At 43.8% G+C, this 22,153-nt stretch overlaps 1 protein-coding gene across 18 annotated transcripts in view; it reads right to left on the bottom strand.

Annotated features, from left to right (window-relative positions):
- The window catches only part of JAKMIP3 (Janus kinase and microtubule interacting protein 3), a 114,526-nt gene extending 95,788 nt beyond the window's left edge, over positions 1 to 18,738 (bottom strand). For all 18 annotated transcript variants that reach the window (XM_040435485.1, XM_040435486.1, XM_040435488.1 and 15 more), the window contains exons 1-2: positions 18,604 to 18,738; positions 7,197 to 7,694 (exon numbers count right to left, since the gene is read on the bottom strand). In XM_040435485.1, the coding sequence (XP_040291419.1) occupies positions 7,197 to 7,694; positions 18,604 to 18,738 (633 nt within the window). The remainder of the gene's footprint in view (positions 1 to 7,196; positions 7,695 to 18,603) is intronic.
- Between the last annotated feature and the right edge of the window lie 3,415 nt (positions 18,739 to 22,153).

Genomic DNA, 22,153 nt, shown 5'->3' with positions numbered 1-22,153 from the left:
CAGGTATCATTTTAATCAACAGGATCAACCCTGTCAGGCGGTATATCTGGTTAAATAGAATTAAACATGCACACTTTAAGTATCACAGTTAGTATATGTAAATTTCCCAGGACACAAAGCCATCTTGAAGAAGACCCAATCTTTCAATATTTGCAAAATGAGTCATAGGATTGTAACGTCCATATAGAAATAATTTCATTCATTGGTCACCACCAGTGTGTGGTTTCAGCATTTTTGGACAGCCTTAGTAATGGGATACCATGTGGTAATGTCTCCATCATTACTTCTAATACTCCTCCCATCCTCCCATTCCAGTAATACATTAGTTTGGAAAACTCTTTTGCTGTAGCTTGACTGCCATTTATTGTAGAATTTAGATGGTAGATGTCAATGTCATAAATAGAATGACTCAATGAGAATGGAGATTGCTGCTGAACTCAACGTCAGGTTAAAATCTCAGGAAATATGGAAAGTCCTTTCACAGGGTTCAGCTCAAGACAAAGTCAGAACAACTCACTTTAGCATTTCTGGGCATTTTGAAAAAGTAATAACAATGCTTGTCTGAGATGGTGCTTGTGTAGAGACAATGGTGGTTGGCTTATCATAGATGTTTTTCTAGTAGAGGCACTGTAGATTGGCTAGTCTGAGATGGTGGTCTTGTAGATTCACTGCATATTGGCTTATCTGAAATGGTACTCTTCACCATGAGTCAACTCATCGAAGTTTGGCTTTTCTAAGAAAATGCTTTGCTTCATCTGTAATAGTACTCTTGCGGAGATATTACAAGTTGCCTTATCTGAGATGGTGCCCTTTTACAGACTTCTAAGATAGAACTCATTTAAAGACACTGTGGGTTGCCTGATCAAAGGTAGTGCTCTTGTACATAAACTGTGGGTTGCTTCATCTGAGGTATTCTTGTAGAGACACAGAGGTGTTTCTAGTCTGAGATGGTGTTCTTCCTAGAGACACTCCAGATTGACTTATCTGAGATGGTTCTCTTGTAGAGACAATGGGGGTTAGCTAATCTGTTTTCTTGTAGAAACACTGCAGATTAGCTTATCTGTGATGGTGCTTTTATAGACACACGTCAAGTTGTCTTAAATGAGATGATAATCATCTAGTTACAGCACAAGTTTTCTTGTCTGAGATGGTGCTCTTGTAGAGGCACTGCAGGTTGGCTCATCTGAAATGGTGCTCTTGTAGAGACACAGATGTCTGATTTGAGATGGTGCTAGTGTCAATAACACAAGGAGAACAATACTGAACTTGACATTTTATTTTTGCATGATTTGTTACACAACACATTACTACATTTTCATGTCATTCATAGTAAGTTATACTCTTTAGGGGCAAGTGCTGTACGCTAGACCCAAATATTCCTCCATCTATCCCACTGTAAACCTATTTATTTATTTTAATTTTACTCGACCCCACTGGAACTCACAAGCTGAGTTCCTTATCAGTATGTCTTTGGAGTGTGGGAAGAAACCGGAGTACACGGAGGAACCGTGTGCAAACATGGGGAGAACATACAAGCTCCATGCAGATGTTGTCCTTTGTCGGATTGAAACCTAGGCACCAGTGCTAACCACTGAGCCACCATGCAATTTTCTATTTCTCATAAACTATGGTGTACCTACACAGGCAAACTTTACTGCACTGACATAATAAGACTTTGCAGGAGATAAACGACTTTTGAAGAATTCAGAATGATCTAAAAACACTGTTTAAAAGTTGACACGGTGTGGTGTCATGTCGAATTACTAGGACAAAAAAGCTTTGACTTCCATTCTTTATGGCTCTCCAAGATGTTTCCTGGTTTCCATGTTGGGCAGTGGCTTAAAGTGTATGTGTAATGTGCTATATGGGATTAGAAAAACATGATGGCTTTTCTCCAGTAACAGCATCACTCTTGTCAAATGAGTGGGTCTGATGTGCAATACCATACTTAAGTCCATGGGCAAGAAAGCTGAAAGTCTCCATGCTCTTCTAATTTCATACAGTCCTTTTACATACTCATTTTGAGCTCCAGTTGACTTCAAGGGGTCTGTGATCCCTATTTTGCAGCCAAATATAGGACATGTTCTATCTTTTTGCAGAACAGATATACATGCAAAATGCAGACCATGGAACCATTGAAGTCAATGGGTCCACAACAAAAAAATGCGGACAGCACACGGATCGCATCTGTAATTTGTGGATCCGTGATTTGCGAACTACAAAATGGATATGGTCGTGTGCATGAGGCCTCTCATTCACTTGATTAGGACTAAGTTGCAAAAATGTCATGTGAACAAAGAGCTTGATGTCACAGACCAGAAGAAGAGGCCGCAACTGTCGAATGAGTGAGTTACCCCTTCAAACAACTAATAGGCGGTGGTGCTGTGAGTTCGATCTCCACCATTATGACATTGATGCCCTTTTCTAAGGATGTCGTTAATATTTCAGTTCTTGAAAACCCGTTTAATCACAGGTTTTCCAACAGGTAAGAAAACACCCTATAACTTACCCTCCACCATTAATAACATTGCTGATTGTGTTTGTACTCTTTTATATGGGTAGACCTTTAGGGGGACATTTACTAAGACCGGCGATTTAGACACCGGTCTTAGTCCATGTCTGCTGCTGCGTGCCTAAGTTATGTAGAGGTGCTTTACAGCTGGCCGTGCGACTTGCTTAAATCTACGCCAGCTCCCTTGCTACAGGCGTAGAAAATGACGAATCGGACGGGCCTGCCTGTCCGCTCCTTTCTCCCTTTTCCTGCCACCTTGGAAAAAGTGGCATGAGCGGAGAAAAATCTCAGACTCGGCCACAAATCCCATTTGCGACCAAACTGTAGCAAAAGTACGCCAAAAAGTGGTGTACTTCCCATAATAAGTGACCCCCTTAATGTTCACGCTGCATGGTCTATGTGATTCCACATTTATCTTTTTACAAATTTTGTGTTGATGCTTCTTGGAGGTTTATTAAGATCAAAGATAAAAATAATATAAAAGAAACAACGCAAAATTTATAGAAAACCAACCGCAGTACAGTGAATGTTTGTAGCTCTGTGATCTATTGATTGGTTAGCTATTCCTAACAAGAACTAAATGAAATTCTCAAGGGTTTGAAAGAAGCAGATAATGAGGTAAGATGTGATTCTGTACCTCTTGATGGCAGAATCAACGTTACTGATTTATTTCACAAGCCTAGAGCTACCATTTGTTCGCTGCCTGGGGGGCTGTCCCTGCTGTGTGATTGGAAGGCTTATAGGGAATGTTAGCTGGCTAAATTTGTTATCTCAGCACCTTGAAGTCTTGAGATGAAGCATAAAATATAGCTTTGTGGCTACAGAATCAACCTGGAGGATTTCTAGGAAAAGCAATAAACATAAATTCTACCGCCACCCCATGAACCGGCTTCAATATAGCACAATTATCCGGTACTGCAGTACGAAATGGTTTTCTTTTGCTTGCACTTTATTTTAGTTGGAATTTACGTTGTTATTTTCAAGCATCGTACTTCAGTCTTCAGTCCTCCACCTATCCTGATATAGTGCAGGTCGCTGTCCAATTTCTGTCGTGGAGGTGAACGCATATCTGTTTTGTTTGTAAAACTGGAAAAGAGTTACAGAAACAAACGGGGGTGTCCAGATCACGTCTCAGAAGCTATAGTTCAGAAGATCTTAGATGCTGGAGAGTCCAAGTTTTAAGGCGCAGGAGAGGCGGATTACTGTGCCCTATGCAGCAGCATGCATGTCACAGAGATAAGAGCTAGAGAAGAAAGCCTGCTGAAAATTCATTGTCAACAGAAGAATACATACGTTTAGGAAAATTCGCGATGGTCAACCAGCACTCTGTGTCGGCCCGGCCCTGGTTGTAACTAGAAAAGGCAGAGCCCCATAGCAATCTTTTAAATGTGCTCCCCCTCACCATCGTGTGCTATAAATAATGTGTTATTTTCTGTATCGGAATAATTACAGCAATACCAAAAATTCATTTTTTCCATTTTACTACTTTTGTACAACAATAGTATGTCTCGTGGAAACAAAAGAAAAGCATAGGAGTGGTGTAAAATGTAAACTTTATTAATGTCTGTGTGAGGTGCACATGTTTAGTGCAACCTATTTTATGCCGTGATATGAACGCTAATAAATGTCTGGGTCATGGTGTCAATAAAATACCTAATACAGTAGTCACAGGGAGGCGATTAGATGGGCATACACACATCTTTGCATTCCTTCAGAGAGCCACTATGCTCTGTGATGTAAAGGGATAGGAAGGGGATAACATGCACAGAAGTCCATGTTACACATTCCCTTTGGGCTCTCTACAGTACTTATAGAGAGATAAGATGAGCTATGTCTCTCTCCTCTCCCTGCAGCCTGTCAGAACATCCCCCACTGGCACCCCTCTCCTTCTCCACACAGACTGAAAGCATAGTTTGCTGAAGATAAGAAAGGTGGCCCTATTAACCTGCTCTATATTTATCTTCCTCTCTCTCAGGCTGTTAATCTCAGCTTTAAAACAAGACAGGGATTTTGGTGTTAACCAGTAGATCCTCAAGAAAGCAGGTCATAAATTAGATCTGATTGTTAGCTTTAAAACAAGACCTGGCTCTTATCTCTAGCTGCTATAGATCCTGAGATAGAGCAGGTTACAACAGACCCTTACTTTAGCTGGCTATGGTGTCAGCTACTGACTGGGCCTCCTTGATATTGCGGACCCTTTAGCAGCCGCTATGGCTGCTACAGCAGTAGTTCCGTCCTGAACAGTATATCCTTGCAACTGCCTCAAATTTTATAATTTATAAAACAGCAAAAGACAGCAGGGGCAATGAACATTATGATTAAAGGTATCTGTCAGGATATTGCAATTAGTAGTTACATTTCTAGACCTGAGATTATATAGAACAGTATGTATAGCATATGACATCAATTTGCAAACTTTTGTTATTTTCAATAAATTATCTTCATTTCTTTTTGATCCACTGAAATGTTCTGTAATGAGGAAAATCAGTCTCACCCTTCGGCCTTGATTTGTCTTTTTTTGCAATTTCTTATTTTCTGATATCTGGAAAACAATAAAACAAAAACTTTAAATATTTTACCAATCTTCCAGTTGTCTTTATATCAATGTCCATACACAAGGACGCTTACGAGTACTTAACTGGGTCAAGGTCGCAGGGCACATTCTTATCCACGCTATCCATTCCGCTTCTGGGTTTGTATACAAAAAGGGAGGATTTTACCAAGATGTACAAAGCAGTACAAGAGGGACAAATTCCAACACCTCTAATTACATTGAATTCATCAAAGGAGCTTATGGAGAGGTCATGGATGAGAATGAAAGATGGAGTTGCATTCAACTGATGTTCTCAGCTCAAGGGTTGGCATAATGCAGCTAATAATGATGAATGGATGTGACATATAAGGAAGCTTGCCCCTTATATAATGGTGTCCTATATAAAATATGAACTTGGATAGAGGAGGCACCATTTTTGGTGCAATTTTACTTACCTCATTAAATATCCAGCGCTGTGATCTTGCTAAAAATGTTAACCAAGTTCTGCCATTTTTCCTGCACAGGTACAATAAATTAATTATTTTGTTGACTTATTTTATATGAATCCATGAATATACACAGTTGAGTCCAATTATTCTGACCAACAGCTAATATTCAGAGTAACCACTGTGTGCAACACTGACAGTAGCTAGAAGGGCTGGGAGTGACTTAATAAGGTACTGGTAGGTTGTCACAGGTATCTAGAGCTATGCTGACTGAAGAACATCCCACAGCTGCTGGAGGGGGCCTGGGGGGGAATCTATAGAACACGACCATTGAGGTTGTCCCACAGATGTTCCATCGGGTTCAAGTCGGGGGAATTAGGGGACCAGGGTAGTACTTGAAAGTCTTGGTCATGGTCCTCCAACCAATGTCAGACATTTCTAGCAATATGACATGTCTCATTGTCTTGCTGGAACATCCCATCCACCCCAGGGAAGACAATCAGCCTGTATAGGTGTACGTGTTCTGCAAGGATGGATTCATAACCAATTTGGTTGAGAGTGCCTTCGACATGGATGAGTGGCCCCAGAGAATGCCACAAAAACATTCCCCAGAGTATAATGCTGCCACCACCAGCTTGTGCTCTTCCAGCAATGGTTGCAGGGGGTTTGTTCTTTGATGTTTCTCGCCTGACACGCCAACATCCATCCGTTCTATGAAGCAGAAAAGAGATGTGTTAGACACACATCTGGTAGCCCCTGGTTCATTTTGGTGGTGAGATTCTCTACTGTGGCGTGTCAGTCCACCCTTGTGCACCTTCATAGCCAATGTTAAACTCTCATGTCAATGGCAGGTAGTGCTCCACAGTTTCCACGTTGCTTATTCACAATGGTGCCATTTGTCCACTCACAATACACTTTCACCACAGCAGCACTATAACAGTTCACCAACTGCGCAGTTTCAGAAATACCGCCACTTTTGGCCTGAAAGCCAATAATCATTCCTTTTGCAACTCTGAAAATACCCCTTTTACCCATGATAGCAACAAGGGGTATGTGTGCAGACAGCCTATCACATACCTTATATACCCACCGAGCCAGCTCACCACACGTGACTTGCTTCATGAGCTACACGCTGCCGACGTCGAAAGTAGGAAGTGGTCATAATAATGTGACTCAACCATGTATATAATTTGCACAGTGTGTACTGTAAAATGAGGAAATAATTTTTCATGTCTGCATATTATATAATCGTGGCCTTCAGAGGCTTGTTTGCTGTAGGACATCCCATTTTGGTACTTGAGGACCACTAATGGGTTGTAAGGTACCAAAACGGTCTATCTAATGGCAGCTATGAAAGATATTGCTTGCAATACCATGACTATCCACATGGTGTGCTGTTAAGGTGATCACTGTACAGAAACACATTAAGGATACAGCCCTTTCATTCAAGAGGTTGTAGTGCAGTTTTCCATAGCACCACCTAGTGGTTAGGATGCCTATTGCAGAAACTTATATTTTTATTACATATTGGTGCATCTTCTAGAATAATATCTGGATTTCTATTTTACCAAATGACACATTTATACATTAACCTTAAATAGTGCAAAATTGAGTCAACAGTGCAGCAAGAGACATTTCTATAAATGTGAGATCATGTGAGATCATCGCATAGTTTGTACTTTATAAACTTTATTTCGCTACATACCAATCTCCGGATTTCTTTCTCGCATTCCTTTTTGATTTTGGAGATCTCCTCTTGATGTAAATGATACACACTCCTAATTTCCGCAGCCTTCATTTTATCAGCTTGAATAACCACAGTCAATGCCTCCTCCACTTGTTTTTTGGCTCCTTTGAGCTCAAAAATCTCTTGTTGCATTTTGATTTTCTCAAACTCAAAAGTTTTTTTGACTTCTTCCTTTGCCTCGTTATAAAGAACGGTCTTCACTTTGTCCGGGGCCGCATCTCTCAGAGCATTCACCACAGCTTGCAGCCTCTGATTTTCATTATCTTTAATTTTAATAACCCGGATCAGTTCCGACTCATGTTGCCTCAATAGGGCTTCCCGGACGGCTTGGAGCTCCTTCATTTTCTCCTCATGAAGTTTGGCCTTTAGCTCTGTCACAAGAACAATGTTTTTATGTTGTTCGTGTTCTCGAATTTGGCGGATTTCCTGATTTTTCTCTCGTTCAAGCTTGCTTACCTAAAAATGACCCAAAAATATATATTTCATGAATATCTATATCTATAGAAATACAACATATATAAATCAATCTATGACATAGAGATTATATGGAAGCTTCCAAGACCGAGCAATTATTGGGGTACTCTAAAATACAACGTGAAGAGTATCAGCAGCTACTTCAAATAAAATATTAGGAGACAGTATAAATAACAGCTCCCAATTATATTTCAGTTTACTTTTGCACTCTGCATTTCATCTGAATACAGTGGAGAAGAAAATGTAATAAATTTGCTTTCTCCTCTTCACCCTCTACATCTCTTCCCTCATCACTCTTTGTTGGAACTTGCATCAACTCTATGCTTTCTGTCCAATTTACAGATATAAATAGATCCCTGGCATGTTGCATCTTGCTTGTGGGATCCCAGGGAAATTGTAGGGAAAAAAATGAAAATAAAATATATAACACCACCAGACACTAGATGGAGCTATTCATACGCCAAGATAGAGGCCTTCCCTAAAAAAATTGAGGTAGCATATAGAAAGATAGGGATTATATAGTGCCGCAACTACTGGGGTATAACAATATTGTACATGATTTCTCTTACTGACCAACTACTTCTATTGCAGAAGGTAGGTGGTTGCCTAGGATAGCACATATTATAAATGGCTTTTGAACAGAAATAATCTCCTGTGCAGTAGTCAATCACAAATTGCATTCATTTATTATATTTATTTATGATCATAGGTAACCGCTGCTTCCATTCACAAAGCCATAAATGCTACAAATTCTTCCTGCCTTCCACTAGATGGTGCTTATAGACAAAGGGGCACATTTATTAAAGTATAACTGCCATTTCACTATCAAAAATTGAAATTCCTAACATGTGTGATGAAGGATAGATATTCATGAAGCTTTATTTTTCTGTTAATATTACCTTTCTGATGTCTGTATTCAGCCCTTAGCAACCCTATTTCTCTGTGCCTCTATTTCAGCATCTTCCTAAGATGGCCTCTGCTGTCCTTGAGGCAATCTCTGTATTTCCCTCACTTCCCATAACCCTTTGCTCCCCTTACATGAACTAGCAGGACCAATCAGAATGCAGATAACCTCCCCCACCACCCCAGAGCAGTGTGTATCCTCTCACATACAGCTAACCAGAGCCAGACAAGACCAATCAGAATGCAGATAACCTCCCCCACCACCCCAGAGCAGTGTGTATCCTCTCACATACAGCTAACCAGACAGACAAGACCAATCAGAATGCAGATAACTCCTCCCCACTACCCCAGAGCGGTGTGTATCCTCTCACATACAACTAACCAGAGCCAGACAAGACCAATCAGAATGCAGATAACTTCCCCACTACCCCCGAGCAATGTGTATCTTCTCACATACAGCTAACCAGAGACAGACAAGACCAAGCAGAATGCAGATAACCTCCCCCACTACCCCAGAGCAGTGTGTATCCTCTCACATACAGCTAACTTGAGACAGACAAGACCAATCAGAAAGCAGATAACCTTCCCCACTACCCCAGAGCAGTGTGTATCCTCTCACATACAGCTAACCAGAGACAGACAAGCCCTGCATTACATGAAATCAGTAAGAACATTTCTATATATTTTTCCTATTTTTTTCTCTCCTCCTGTCAGCTCTGCAGCTGCTCCCTCATTCTCCTCCACACTAACATGGAGGGGGGATGCTTTAGCTGCTCATATCTCTGGTTTGCTATTGTTTGAAAGCTGACATTCAAAGCTTTTAGACAATACCAGAATGACAGCAATATGTTTAGAACAGGGAAAGATATCACTAATAGAAATTGGGATGCAGTGAATACAGCTGAAAGTGAAAGTAAAAGCAGGTTTTACTAGCCATTATTCCCGACTCGATTTCTAACAGTGATTTCTCCTCTGTTGCTTGGAGTTTAGCTGTCATTCTGGTCTTGTCATCCTGGAATGTCAGCTTTCAAACAAGACCAGTTGCATGTTTCTAGCTGCTACTATTCAGGAGAAAGCAGCATCTACAGCAGCCCTCCCCCTCCACTTTGTGCCTGAGCCCAGGCACTCAGGGCTGTGCTCCTCCTCCCAGTGCTCTCCCCAGGCACTCAGGGCTGTGGTCCTCCTCCCAGTGCTCTCCCCAGTACTCAGGGCTGTGGTCCTCCTCCCAGTGCTCTCCCCTCTCTTGTTTATAATACAGAGGAGACTGCTGCACATGACAACCCTGTGAGCAGAGGCCTGCTCAATGTGAAAGTGATACACATTTCTGGGTGTTATTATGAGGTGAAACTGAAACAGTTTAAATGATAAAGCACAAAAGCACTTATACAGCAGGGTGTACTATACCATTAGGGTAAAAAAAATGAAATGGCAGTTACACTTTAAGACTGGAATTTTAGACGCTGGTCTTTATAAGCCCCTGCGCTGCCGGTGGATCGCCGAAGTTATGTAGAGGCGCCGGGCTTTACATAATTTCGGCGTATCCACCGTTGATTCTAAATGTAAGACAGCTTCCGAGCTGTCTTACATTTAGACCATTTTCTGCTCCTAAATCCCCTTCCCCTCCCCTCGAACACTATGCCTACTTTTTTAGACCTGGCGTGAGTGGGGAAGAAGTTGCAGATTCTGCTGCAACATGGCGTGCAACAGAGTCTGCGCCAGATATAGTGGCATATATCTGTTCGTAAATGACCCCCAAAATATTTATACAGCTGGCTTTGAAGACAAATAGAGATGAGCGAATTACTTTTACACAAATTGAATTTGTTACAAATTTTCCAAATTAGTCTAATTTTGGCAAGTCTAAAACCTTTGTGATTCATTCTGCACGAATCGCCGGCCGCCACTTTAAAGATCTGAAGACAGAGAAGAAGGCATCTGCCACCAAAAAGGGATAATTTTTGGACCATTTTATTAATAAAAAAAAAATCTGACAGTGCAGTGTGTTATAAACAGGGTGTTATCACTGGCTCCTATCCGTTTACCCATAGCCGTATATGTTGATAATGCTGTCTTGGCATTAAAGGGAACCTGTCACCGGTTTTTAACCATAGGAATCATCGGCATCCTGAGATAGTTATCCCCCACCCTAATCATCCTAGGTTTTTTTTTTTTTAAACACCTCCAAGTACTTCTTTTACAGTCCACTTTCGCTTTTTTAAAGTTATGTAAATTAAATGCTTACCTCATCACTTCCTATTCCTAACCCCACCTGCCGCTATAAGAGTGACAGAATCTAAAGATCCTACTCTCCTCCCGAACTCCCGTCCCAAATCCTGCGCATGTGCAGAACCAGTCACCTCACTCCCTGCTGAAAAAAAATCTAGAATATTCGCGATTACGAAGTGACGATCTTCGCGATAGAAATTCGCGATTAGAATATTCGCGATAAACACTACTACTGATCATATAATGTATACTGCTCAGCTGCGAGACTTGGAAGAGAAGGGGTGAAGATGAGCAATCGTAGAGGGTGTGTCTTATTCGTTTATGGGCGTGGCTGCACTCTAAGAGTCAGAGAACGCTGGACTCATCTAAGGTGCATTTACATATATGGCGGAAACATTTATTTTAGGTTTTTCTCTGAACTGATAGTTCGTTCAGAATTGATTTTAATATCATTATTAATGTATTAAAAAGTATTTATAGAAAAGTGAGTGGATAAATAGGCTTAGAAAGTGATGACAGGTTTCCTTTAAAGAGCTTGAAGGAGGTAGAATTCAGTCCTATGAGAGCCCGACCCCCAAAAAAGTCATACAAGATTTTTCAGGGCAGTTAAAGCACTTTCAATTCAGACCAATTGTATCTGTTCCAAATTCAATCTGATGACTGATTCCACCAAATCTAATTTGACACTAACTGTAGGAGAATCACTCATCTCTAAAGTCAATAAAGAATCCATCCTCAGAAAGCTCCACCTAGTGGTGACTAGTGGCAGACAGAATTTTATAATTGATCTGGTTTATGGCTGTGTCAAATATATGTAGAACTCTTAACTCAGAACTCAGAATCATTATAAAGTTACATTAAGGAATTAATCAGTGCAGAATTTTGGATCTGTTTAGATAAAAGTTCATAGAGGTTTAAAGATCGAATAGGAAATACTAATTCAAAGTCTCATTTTAAATATAAGAACAGAATATGCTTGTATATCAGTGATGGTGAACCCATGGCATAGGTGTCAGAGGGGGCACTCAGAGCCCTCTCTGTGGACACCCATGCCCTGGAAAATGTCTATGGTGTACCTATACGCAGTGGCGTAAATACCGGGGAAACAGGGGAAGCGGCTGCATGTCAGTCAACTCAACTTAGCTGCCTTTAAGTTAGTTTTTCAGGCCAGGCCCCTTCACAGTGCGGTGTCGGTGACATTGGGGGCCTGGCCTGTGACCTGTCCATCATCATCCAATCCCTCCCGCCCCCCCCCCTTCCGTGACAGGATTCTGGCACGCCCACCGTCAGTCCTGACTCCTAACCAGAGGAAGCAGCAGGCGGGCGGGAGAAAATCTCAGCCAATTAGGCAAGAGGAGCAACACACAGGAGCGGCACAGCAGCGCAGAGCGCACATCAGTGACTGACTCACTGGGCCTTTCAGGTATGTGTGCCTGCTGCCTGTCTGCCCCCCTTGCCCATGTGTGCCCCCTGCCCGCTGCCTTTGTGCCCCCCTTGCCCAAGTTGCCCTGCCAGGCCCCTGTGACTGTGCCTCCCTAGGCTCCCTGGTTGGCTCTTTCAGTAGAGCAGTGGCTGAGGCTGACCATTATGTGTGCCCAGGCCCTGTGGGCCTCTTTTGTCTGTGCCAGCCCTGGCCTGAGGCCCCTGTGCCCGCTGCCTGTGTGCCCCCCTTGCCCAAGTTGCCATTCCTGGTCCCTGTGACTGTGCCTACCTGGTTGGCTCTTTCAGGAGAGCAGTGGCTGACCATTATGTGTGCCCCTGTGGCCTTTGTCTGTGCCCAGCCTAGCCTGTGGCCCCCAGGCCATGGGCTGTGCCTTCCTGGCTCCTGTCTGCACCCCTTGCCCTTATCTGTGTCCCATCCCTGGCCCTTGTCTGTGCCCCTGGCCCTTATCTGCGCCCCCTGGCCCTGACCTGTGCCCCCCCGGTCTCTGTCTGAGCCCCTGGACCCTGCCCCTTATCTGTGCCCCCCTGGCCCTTGTCTGCGGCCCTAGCCCTTATCTGTGCCCCTTCCCTGGCCATTGTCTGCCCCCCCAGGCCCTTGTCTCCGCACCCCCCTCCCCAGGCAGGCCCTTGTCCGCGCACCCCCCCGGCCCTTGTCTGGGGGGGGGGGGGGCCCATACAAAAATTTGCTGTGGGGCCCAGTCACTTCTAGTTACGCCCCTGCCTATATGCCTTAGACTTTTCCTGCCCTTCATCAGTGGAGGGCGCACTATGAACAGCACAGGCCGCGCACTGAATGTAGGCCGGCTATTATAGCTAAATAATAAACTACATGGAAGATATACTATATTGGACTATAGTATTCAGGTTAAATTGCCGTGTTGGCACTTTACGATAAATAAGTGGGTTTTGGGTTACAGTTTGGGCTCTCAGTCTCTAAAAGGTTCGTCATCACTGTCCTATAACATACAAATATAAAGAGGAAATAGAGTAGGATGAACGTGAAATCTCTGTGTCCAGGGTTGTTGTGCCTGCAAGAATCAGGTCTGCTCAGGACAAAACCTAGAGATGTGTTGACCCTGCAATATCCTAATGACAGCTAGAGACGGACGCTTCCTTCTATGCACTGAGTCTGCATAAAAATGGATCAGGTATGATTTTTTACATTTATTTTTTTAATTTTATACTCTGGTATTTATATCAGATGCTGCAATCATGTATAAACGTGGCATCTGAGGGGTACAATGACGGAAAGGGGGGTCTGTGGTGCAATCGCCGCTCCCTGTCATTTCACCCACTACTTACAAATAAATGCGCTTCATGACGAAGTAATTCGTTAATAAGCTAATTTTTTTGTAAAATTCGTTGAAGCAGCCAAATCAAATTCTACAATAATTCGCTAATCTCTAAATATAATATTAGACAATGGAACCTGAACCATACAGAAGGAAAGTATTTTTTTTTTTTCCATGAGATACATGTAATACCAGTTTGACTTTCTCCACCTGTCCCATAGACTTTTAATGGAGTGGTAGCTTGACTGCTTTGGCGGAGGAAGGGTCCCAGCAATCATAGATTTACTGCCCATCGTATGGAATGTGATTATTGAAGTTTATGGAAAAACCCTTAAAGGGGTATTCCCATTAGCGGTTTTCATACTTACCTGGGGCGAGTGCGACGTCCACTTCCTGGATTCGGCTGGGCTTGATTGACGTTTTTTCCCGGCCGGGCCGCGCTTGCGCAGAAGCCTGAAGATTTTCTCCTGGCCGGCCCGCGCAATTTCCTGAACGCGCAATGTCCTGAACGCGCACGCCATTGTTTTTCTTGTGAAATTCCCAATAAGATTGATGTGTCACATGACCCTCTTCCTATTGAAAAAACAAAAGTTGGATTCAAAATGGCCAACTTCAAAATGGCCACCATGGTCACCACCCATCTTGAAAAGTTTCCCCCCTCACATATACTAATGTGCCACAAACAGGAAGTTAATATCACCAACCATTCCCATTTTATAAAGGTGTATCCATATAAATGGCCCACCCTGTACTTGTCTACTCAGCACAAGGTACGGACAAGTCCTGTGGGATCCATGCCTGGTTCATTTTAATGAACGTGAGCTTGTCCACGTTGGCTGTGGACAGGCGGCTGCGCTTGTCTGTGATGACGCCCCCTGCCGTGCTAAACACGTTAGTTCGGACAATACACTGGCAGCAGGGCAGGCGCATCTTCCGATCACGCTCCAGTGATGGAATTAAGGACTGCACGTTGTCCTTGTAGCAGGGATCCAGCAGGGTGGCCGCACAGTAATTAGCACAAGTTAGAATGTGGGCAACTCACCGGTCGTTGCGCAGGCACTGCAGCATGTAGTCGCTCATGTGTGCCAGGCTGCCCAGAGGCAATGACAAGCTGTCCTCTATGGGAGATGTATCGTCTGTGTCCTCTGTATCCCCCCAGCCACGCTCCAGTGATGCTCATGAGCTGCCTTGGGTGCCACCCTGCTGTGAACACGTTCCTTCTCCTCCTCATCCTCCAGAACTGTGCCCTGGCTGGACAGTTGTGTACCTGGCCTCTGTTGGTGCAGGAACCCACCCTCCGAGCCACTTGTGAATGACTGGCCTGATAACCTTTGAAATGATCCCTCTTCATCCTCCTCTTCCTCCTGTGCCACATCCTCCTCCATCATCGCCCGAAGTGTTTTTTTAAAGAGACACAGAAGTGGGATAGTAATGCTGAGGACGGCATCATTGGCACGTCCCGCATGAAGGCCCACTCATTGGTGTTGAAGTGGTGCTGTTCAGCAGAGCGACTCACCCGTGCGTGCTGCAGCTGAAACTCCACTATCGCCTGCTGCTGGCACAGTCTGGCCAGCATGTGCAAGGTGGAGTTCCACCTTGTGGGCACGTCGCATATGAGGCGGTGAGTGGGAAGGCCGAAGTTACACTGCAGCGAGACAGGCGAGCAGCAGCAGGGTGAGAACGCCGAAAGCACTCACAAATGGCCCACACTTTCTGCAGCAGCTCTGACATATCGGGTCATTTTTAAGGAACCTCTGCACCACTAAATTCAGCACATGCACCAGGCAAGGGATGTGCATCAAACCCGCTAGGCCCTGAGCTGCTACAAGATTTCGCCCGTTATCGCACACCACCAGGCCAGGCTTGAGGCTCACTCATCGGTCTGTTGTTTCATGCCTGTCCACAGCTCCTGCGCGGTGTGGGTTTTTTCCCCCAAACAGATGAGTTTCAAAACATCCTGCTGTCATTTACCCCTGTCTGTGCTGAAGTTGGTGGTGGAGGTGTTATGCTGACTGGATGAGGAGGTGGTAGAGGAGGAAGCGGAGTAGGAGGAGGAGGCAACAGGAGGCAAAGAGAAACGTCCTGCAATCCTCGGTGGCGGAAGGACATGCGCCAAACTGCTATCCGCCTCAGGATCAGCCGCCACTGCATTTAACCAGTGTGCAGTTAGGGAGATATAACGTCCCTGCCCGTGCTTACTGGTCCACATCGGTGGTTATGTGGACCTTTCCACAGATGGCGTTGCACAGTGCACACTTAATTTTGTCTGCCACTTGGTTGTGCAGGGCATGGATGGCTCGCCTGGAAAAGTAGTGGCGGCTGGGAACCACATACTGTGGGACAGCCACCGCCATAAGGTTTTTAAAAGTCTCTGTCTCCACCAGACGGAATGACAGCATTTCAAACGCCAGGAATTTTGAAATGCTGGCATTCAGGGCCAGGGATCGCGGGTGGGTAGGGGGGTACTTCCTCTTTCTCTCCAGTGTTTGGGAGATGGACAGCTGAACGCTTCCATGGGACAGTGTGGAGATGCTTGGTGATGGTGATGGAGGTGGTGGCGTTGCTGCCACATCCTCTTTTTGCGGGGTTGCAGGTGCCACTGTCACTCCAGAGGGGGAGGAAGAGGCCGAGACTGCAGCAGAAGAGGGAGCAGGAGGAGCCTGAGATCTTTAGTGGTTTTTGAGGTGTTTATTCCACTACAGCTCGTACTTTGCACTTAGATGCCTGGCCATGCAGGTGGTACTCAGGTTTAGAACATTTATGCCTCGCTTCAGGCTCTGATTGCACAGCGTCCAAACCACTCGCGTCTTGTCGACAGCGCATTGTCTGAAGAACTGCCACGCCAGGGAACTCTTGGAGCTGGCTTTGGTGTGCTTAGTCCCTGAGTGCGGTGGGCAGTAGCAGGCATACTGGCTAGGGGACGGCCACTCTGCTTTTGCACCCTGCTCCCTCTTTTGCTGTGCGGCTGGCGCTGTGTGACCACCACCTCTTCCTCCGAACTGCCTTCGTCACTCGCATGACCTTGATTCCATGTGGGGTCTAGAACCGCATCATCCTCCACATCATCTTCCACCCACTCTTCACCCCTGCCCTACTTGCCGGTCTGCACACTGCAGAAAACCGCAGCAGTTGACACCTGTGTTTTGTCATCATCAGAGACGTGCTTTGGTGGTCCTCCCATGTCCACATACTGAAACATAAGTGGTTAGGCATCAGTGCACTCAATCTCTTCCACTTCTGGGGCAGGGCTATGTGGATGGCCCACGGAAACCCTGCCAGCAGAGTCATCAAAAAACAGAAGAGACTGCTGCATGACTTGGGGCTCAGACTGCTTGGCTGATTTGCAAGGGGGTGAGGTGAAAGACAGATGCCCATGGGCAGCAGGTGCCAACTCTGCGCTTTCAGCAGGGGACCTGGTGGGAGACAATGTGAAGGAACTGGAGGCACTGTCAGCCACCCAATCTACTATCGCCTCTATTTGTTCTGGCCTCACCATTGGTATTCGGGCCTACAAAATAATGCTGAACGTTCTGTCGCCTACGTGCACCTGAGGAAGGTGTTTCATTTGGGCGTGTAGCTGGCACAGATCGACCACGTCCTCTCCCTGCAACAGGAGCTCCACCAACACCAGTAGCACCACGACCAGGGCCACATCCCTTATTTGATGCTCTCTCATTCTTTGAGTTCACCCACCGAACTAACAGACGGATTAACTATATTTATTTCCCTGTCACGTATGCAGTGCAGGTGTACCTCTCACAAAAAATGGGAATATGTCACCCTTCGAACTAACAGAAAGATTAATTATTATATTTTTGTGTCAGGAGTACAAAGATGGTGGATTGCATCCACAAAAACATCGCTATAGGTCACCCACAGAATTAACAGCCAGAATAATTATTATATTTCTGTGTCAGGGGTGCAAAGCTGGTGTATTGCACCCAAAAAAAATCATTATACTGTAGGTCACCCACAAAACAAATAGCCAGATTCCTAACACTCTCCCTCACTTCAGCTGCCAGCTTCCTGTCCCTGCACTACTCAGAGCTGATGGGCGGTGCTACACGTGATCCAGCTTATATAGAGGCTGGGTCACATGATACACCGGCCAATCACAGCCATGCTATTAGTAGGCATGGCTGTGATGGCTTCTAAGTGACTACTGCTTAAAAGCTTGTTGATTGGCTGCCCTGCAGGCTTTCAACAAGCTTTATTAAATGCCCGAACACCGAACTCGGTTCGGGTCTGGGTTAACTCAACACTAGTCCTTAGTTCAATAGGGTAATTTAAACTAAAGGCTTGCTTAATATACAGTACATCAGGCCCGGCATCTATTGATTTAAAAGATGGTCATTGGCAATGGCAATTTAAATGGATTCAATTCAACCAAATACATTTTGGGAAAATGTGATGACATTTTAAACAGGTCTGATTCAACCAAATCGAAACCCAAAATTAATTTTGGGAAAGTCGCTCATCTCTAAAGTCAATGAAGAATCCATCTTCAGAAAGATCCACCTAGTGGCGACTGTAGGCAGTCAGAATTTTTCATTTATCTGGCTTAATGGCAGTGTTTAGAATGTGTAATGGTGATGACATTTTTATGGGTGTTACTGCTTGGAAATACAACTAAAGCTACCATACCCTTTTGTGTACGCAGCTCTAATACAGAGCTATGTGTTTCCATGCAAACAAAACCTACATAGTCTTATCCTGTACTTATGTTACTCTAGCCATCCATCTGCCTCTTGTAGGTTAGCAAGAAGAGGTGGCAGAAGAATGAAGTAACAAAGAACTGTGGGATCAGACTACACAGAGTGTTTTTTTGTAGTCTGTAACCATGGAGACACATAGGTCTGACTTGGAACTGTAGACATAAAATGGCAGAACATGTTTAATCAAGAACATTTGCAAAGTTGCTTAATTTTGTATTTTAGATGCAATAAACTGATGAAGTAATATAAAAGCAAAGCATAGTCGTCCTAAAGACATTGCTTATAGATTCACATAGATCCTCAGTTGCTCACCTTACTCTTTTCCTGCTGGAGCTCTATCTGAATATCCGTGAGTTTGGCCCTCAGGTCTTCATTCGCAGCCTGTAAGGAAGCTGGTGTATCAGGTCTCTCTCCCTTAACTCTGCTGCTGGTGCCCTTCTTTGACATTGTGAGGTGGAGTGACTAGAAAAGGGCGCAGACCGGATCAGAGAGGGAACCTCTCTGCTTCACAGAGCCAAGTACCCTTTTATTGATTTTCTACATTTTTCTGGTTATCTGTAAAAAAATAAAATAAAAAATTAATTACATTAATGCACATTAGATGGTCAATATTAATTCAGCCATGTCCTTTTTATTCACATTATTAGAGGGCTTGTCCTGTCTATATGACCCATTCTCTAGACGAGGACCCAATGGCATCAGCATCTGAAATAAAAGCAGTGGGCAGTCATGCTATACTCCTGCAGCGTCCACTGCTGGAGAGATGTGTTATTACATGGCACCCAGTCATCCTGAGTCCTCCGGAGCAGGAATTGCTCTTGGCTTATATAGAGGGGTCTCCTACTTAAGTACAATAGTTCTATTTAATTAATTAGGCTTGTAGCAGCAATTGTGCTTTCCAATTTCTATACTCTCATAGAAACATTGTTTGATAAACTTAAGGTTGAAGAGGTATAACAATCTGGACATTTATGACAAATGGATATTTTTGGAAGCCCCATATGAGTAAATGGAGAGAGCCATACATTACTGGCCACCTCTCCATTCACTGCATGGCATGAAGGCATTCCATTCTTGAGATAGAAGTAGGTCTTAGAGGTGGGACCCACGGCTATCGGAAGAACATCCTGTGGATCTGCTAAATAAAAAATGCCCAGATGGGACAACCCCTTTGAATGGGGTTTCCAGGACTGCCATATCAATAACCTTTCTTTAGGATAATCATCAGTATGAAATATGTGGGAGTCCAACTCCTGGGACCCTCACCGATCAGCTGCTTGAAGGGGCTGCTGTGCTCTGGAACGGCACGGCTCCATAAACTGTGTAGTGCCATTAGTGGTACTGCAACTCTGCTCCCATTCACTGAGCTGTTCTGGTGCTTGTTTTGGTGTAGAGCAGTCAATTCAAATAGCTGACTGTTTATAGCAGTCAATTCAAATAGCAGTCAATTCAAATAGCCCCCCCCCCCCACTTGATCTGATACTGATGACCTATCCTAAAGATAGGTCCACAAAAAAAACAAATACATAACATAAAGGGTAAGTGCAACAATAGAAAAGAGGATGAGCTAATGTAACAATTTTGCATATCTTCTGTAACTAATGGTTTTCATTTCAACCCAGATTCATAGAATATCTGTTAATGCGATGTATATGGGTATATTCACATAAGGCAGATTTATTGCATACATTTCTACGACTGTCTAAATTTATTCATATAGGGCTTCCAGCAAATCAAGCACATGCAGATGAGGTACATCAAAGACATTTCTGAAAATAATGATTTTTTTCTTAAAAGGGGTTATACCATGATAAATGTAAAAAAAAAATAATAATCTGATATCCTAAAGTACATGACAATCTCTTTCTAACAAACTTAGTACCAGCCCTGTACCTCATATTGATTTATTTCAAGCTGGCAGCTTAGGGTACATGCACTTTCTCAGGAGTGTGTCCTTTCTACTGCAGCCAGTGGCAGTTGAAGGATAGAAATGAGCATGTGCTTCCATCTCAGTGAGGCGGACAGAAAAATTATAAAATTAGCAAACAGCAGGTGGTGCTATACAGATAGATTTCAGTGAATAATTCAGTGAAAGTATTCCGATCCAGGTGCTGGTTTGAAAAATGTAGAATATACGATGCCCAAATCCAAGATGGCCGATTAACCCCTGTTTTGCCACAGTGCTGCAAGTGATGCAGATTCACACTCTCCAGCAGTAAGTAAAAAAGTCTCCTTTTCCGGGGTTTAGTGATTACTGTAGGCCTATAGCAGCAATAAGGCACAAAAGTACATCCTGTTCATGACGCCAAATATTGCAACGTGCCGCCCCCAGAGCCTTGTTGCGTCCCAGGTTTAGTGGAATGTCGAGTGGTGTGGTGCGCCTATACGTTTCTTTATGTGTCACGGTGCTACTACCTGGATACAGTGGGACCCCAGGCTTTGGCTTTGTAGCATTGAAAAGGGGAATAATTGAGGGATGAAGGAAAATAACTTGAGTCCAGACCTTCTTGTGAAGTTCAGCGGCAGCTTTACTTGAATAAACCCTCATGCAAACGATTGGCAGGCTTTGTCTTGGTTCCAGCAGGCTTTAGCATAAACTGGCAGGCAAACTTAATAACTCTGCTTTCTCTCTTTCTCTGCTGTACTGACAGGCTTGCTTAAATACTTCACTTTCTTACTCTGTGCTGCACTAAATAGGGATGAGCGAATCGACTTTGGATAAAACTTCCGAAGTCGATTCGCATAAAACTTTGTTTCAATACTGTACGGAGTGAGTGCTCCGTACAGTATTAAAATGTAATGGCTCCGATGAGCGAGACCACTTAATAACTTCATAAATTGATTTCTACTGTAAAAAAACATTTCCCGAACTTGGGAACCTTGGAACCAAACCCGAGTTCGGGAAATGGTTTTTACAGTAGAAATCTATTCATAAAGTTATTACGCAAAGTCTCACAAGACTTCGCAAAGTAATAACTTCGGCTCATCGGAGCCAATGCATTCTAATAGTGTACGGAGCACTCTCTCTGTTCAGTATTGAAACAAAGTTTTATTTGAATCGTTTTTATATGTTTCATCCGAAGCCGATTCGCTCATCTCTAGCACTAAACTCTGCTTAAGTCTGGTTTCTGTACTTTAGGTCTGTTCTGGTATCCTTGGATATGGTGCCTGTTATTCCCCTCCTGACAATAAGCAAATAAGTTATTTTCAGCCGCAGAACAATTTCCTCTGACTGCTACTTCTTTCAGTTCTTCTCGGCTCCAACATGGAGTCTAAAACTGGAATAATCTAGAACCGTCACCCCTCAATTTGGTAGCAAGCAGGACTGGCCCACTTCTGCCCAAAGGGGGGAGAATGGAATGGTGAGTTCCATTCTCTCTAACTTTAGCTCTGCCATTTACACTGCCACTACCAGGCACATTACATGTAATAAACAGTTGCATAATAATCATATATTGTGCACAATGTAAAGGACCTGCAAAGAAATACATAAGATGGCATTTATGTTAGCCCATTAAACACAGTAGCAGGGTGTAGGAATGGTAACACCACTCCAGGGTGTTACACATATCGCTAGGATAATGTCAGATAGGACTAGGTATTATCCAATACTCTGTGCACAGAATCATTCTTCAAAAATCCACTTAGCTGTGGTCTTAGCAAACTGGCTTCTAAGAACGTTATATTAGATTATGCAACATGCCTTGCTTATCTAGTACATTAGATTACAGTCCACCTGGTATAACCAGTCACAGTGTAATACATAATATATCATGCACAGCCTGGTAACGCTGGTCAGTCGTAGTATTCTCATGACTTGTATTTTACATATTGAACGTTATTTAGAACAATCCACCCTGAT

The sequence above is a fragment of the Bufo bufo genome, chromosome 6 (genome assembly GCF_905171765.1).
Source record: "Bufo bufo chromosome 6, aBufBuf1.1, whole genome shotgun sequence".
Lineage (NCBI taxonomy): Eukaryota > Metazoa > Chordata > Amphibia > Anura > Bufonidae > Bufo > Bufo bufo.
The sequence above is the reverse complement of the archived record's forward strand: the minus strand, read 5'-3'. Positions and strand labels throughout refer to the sequence as shown.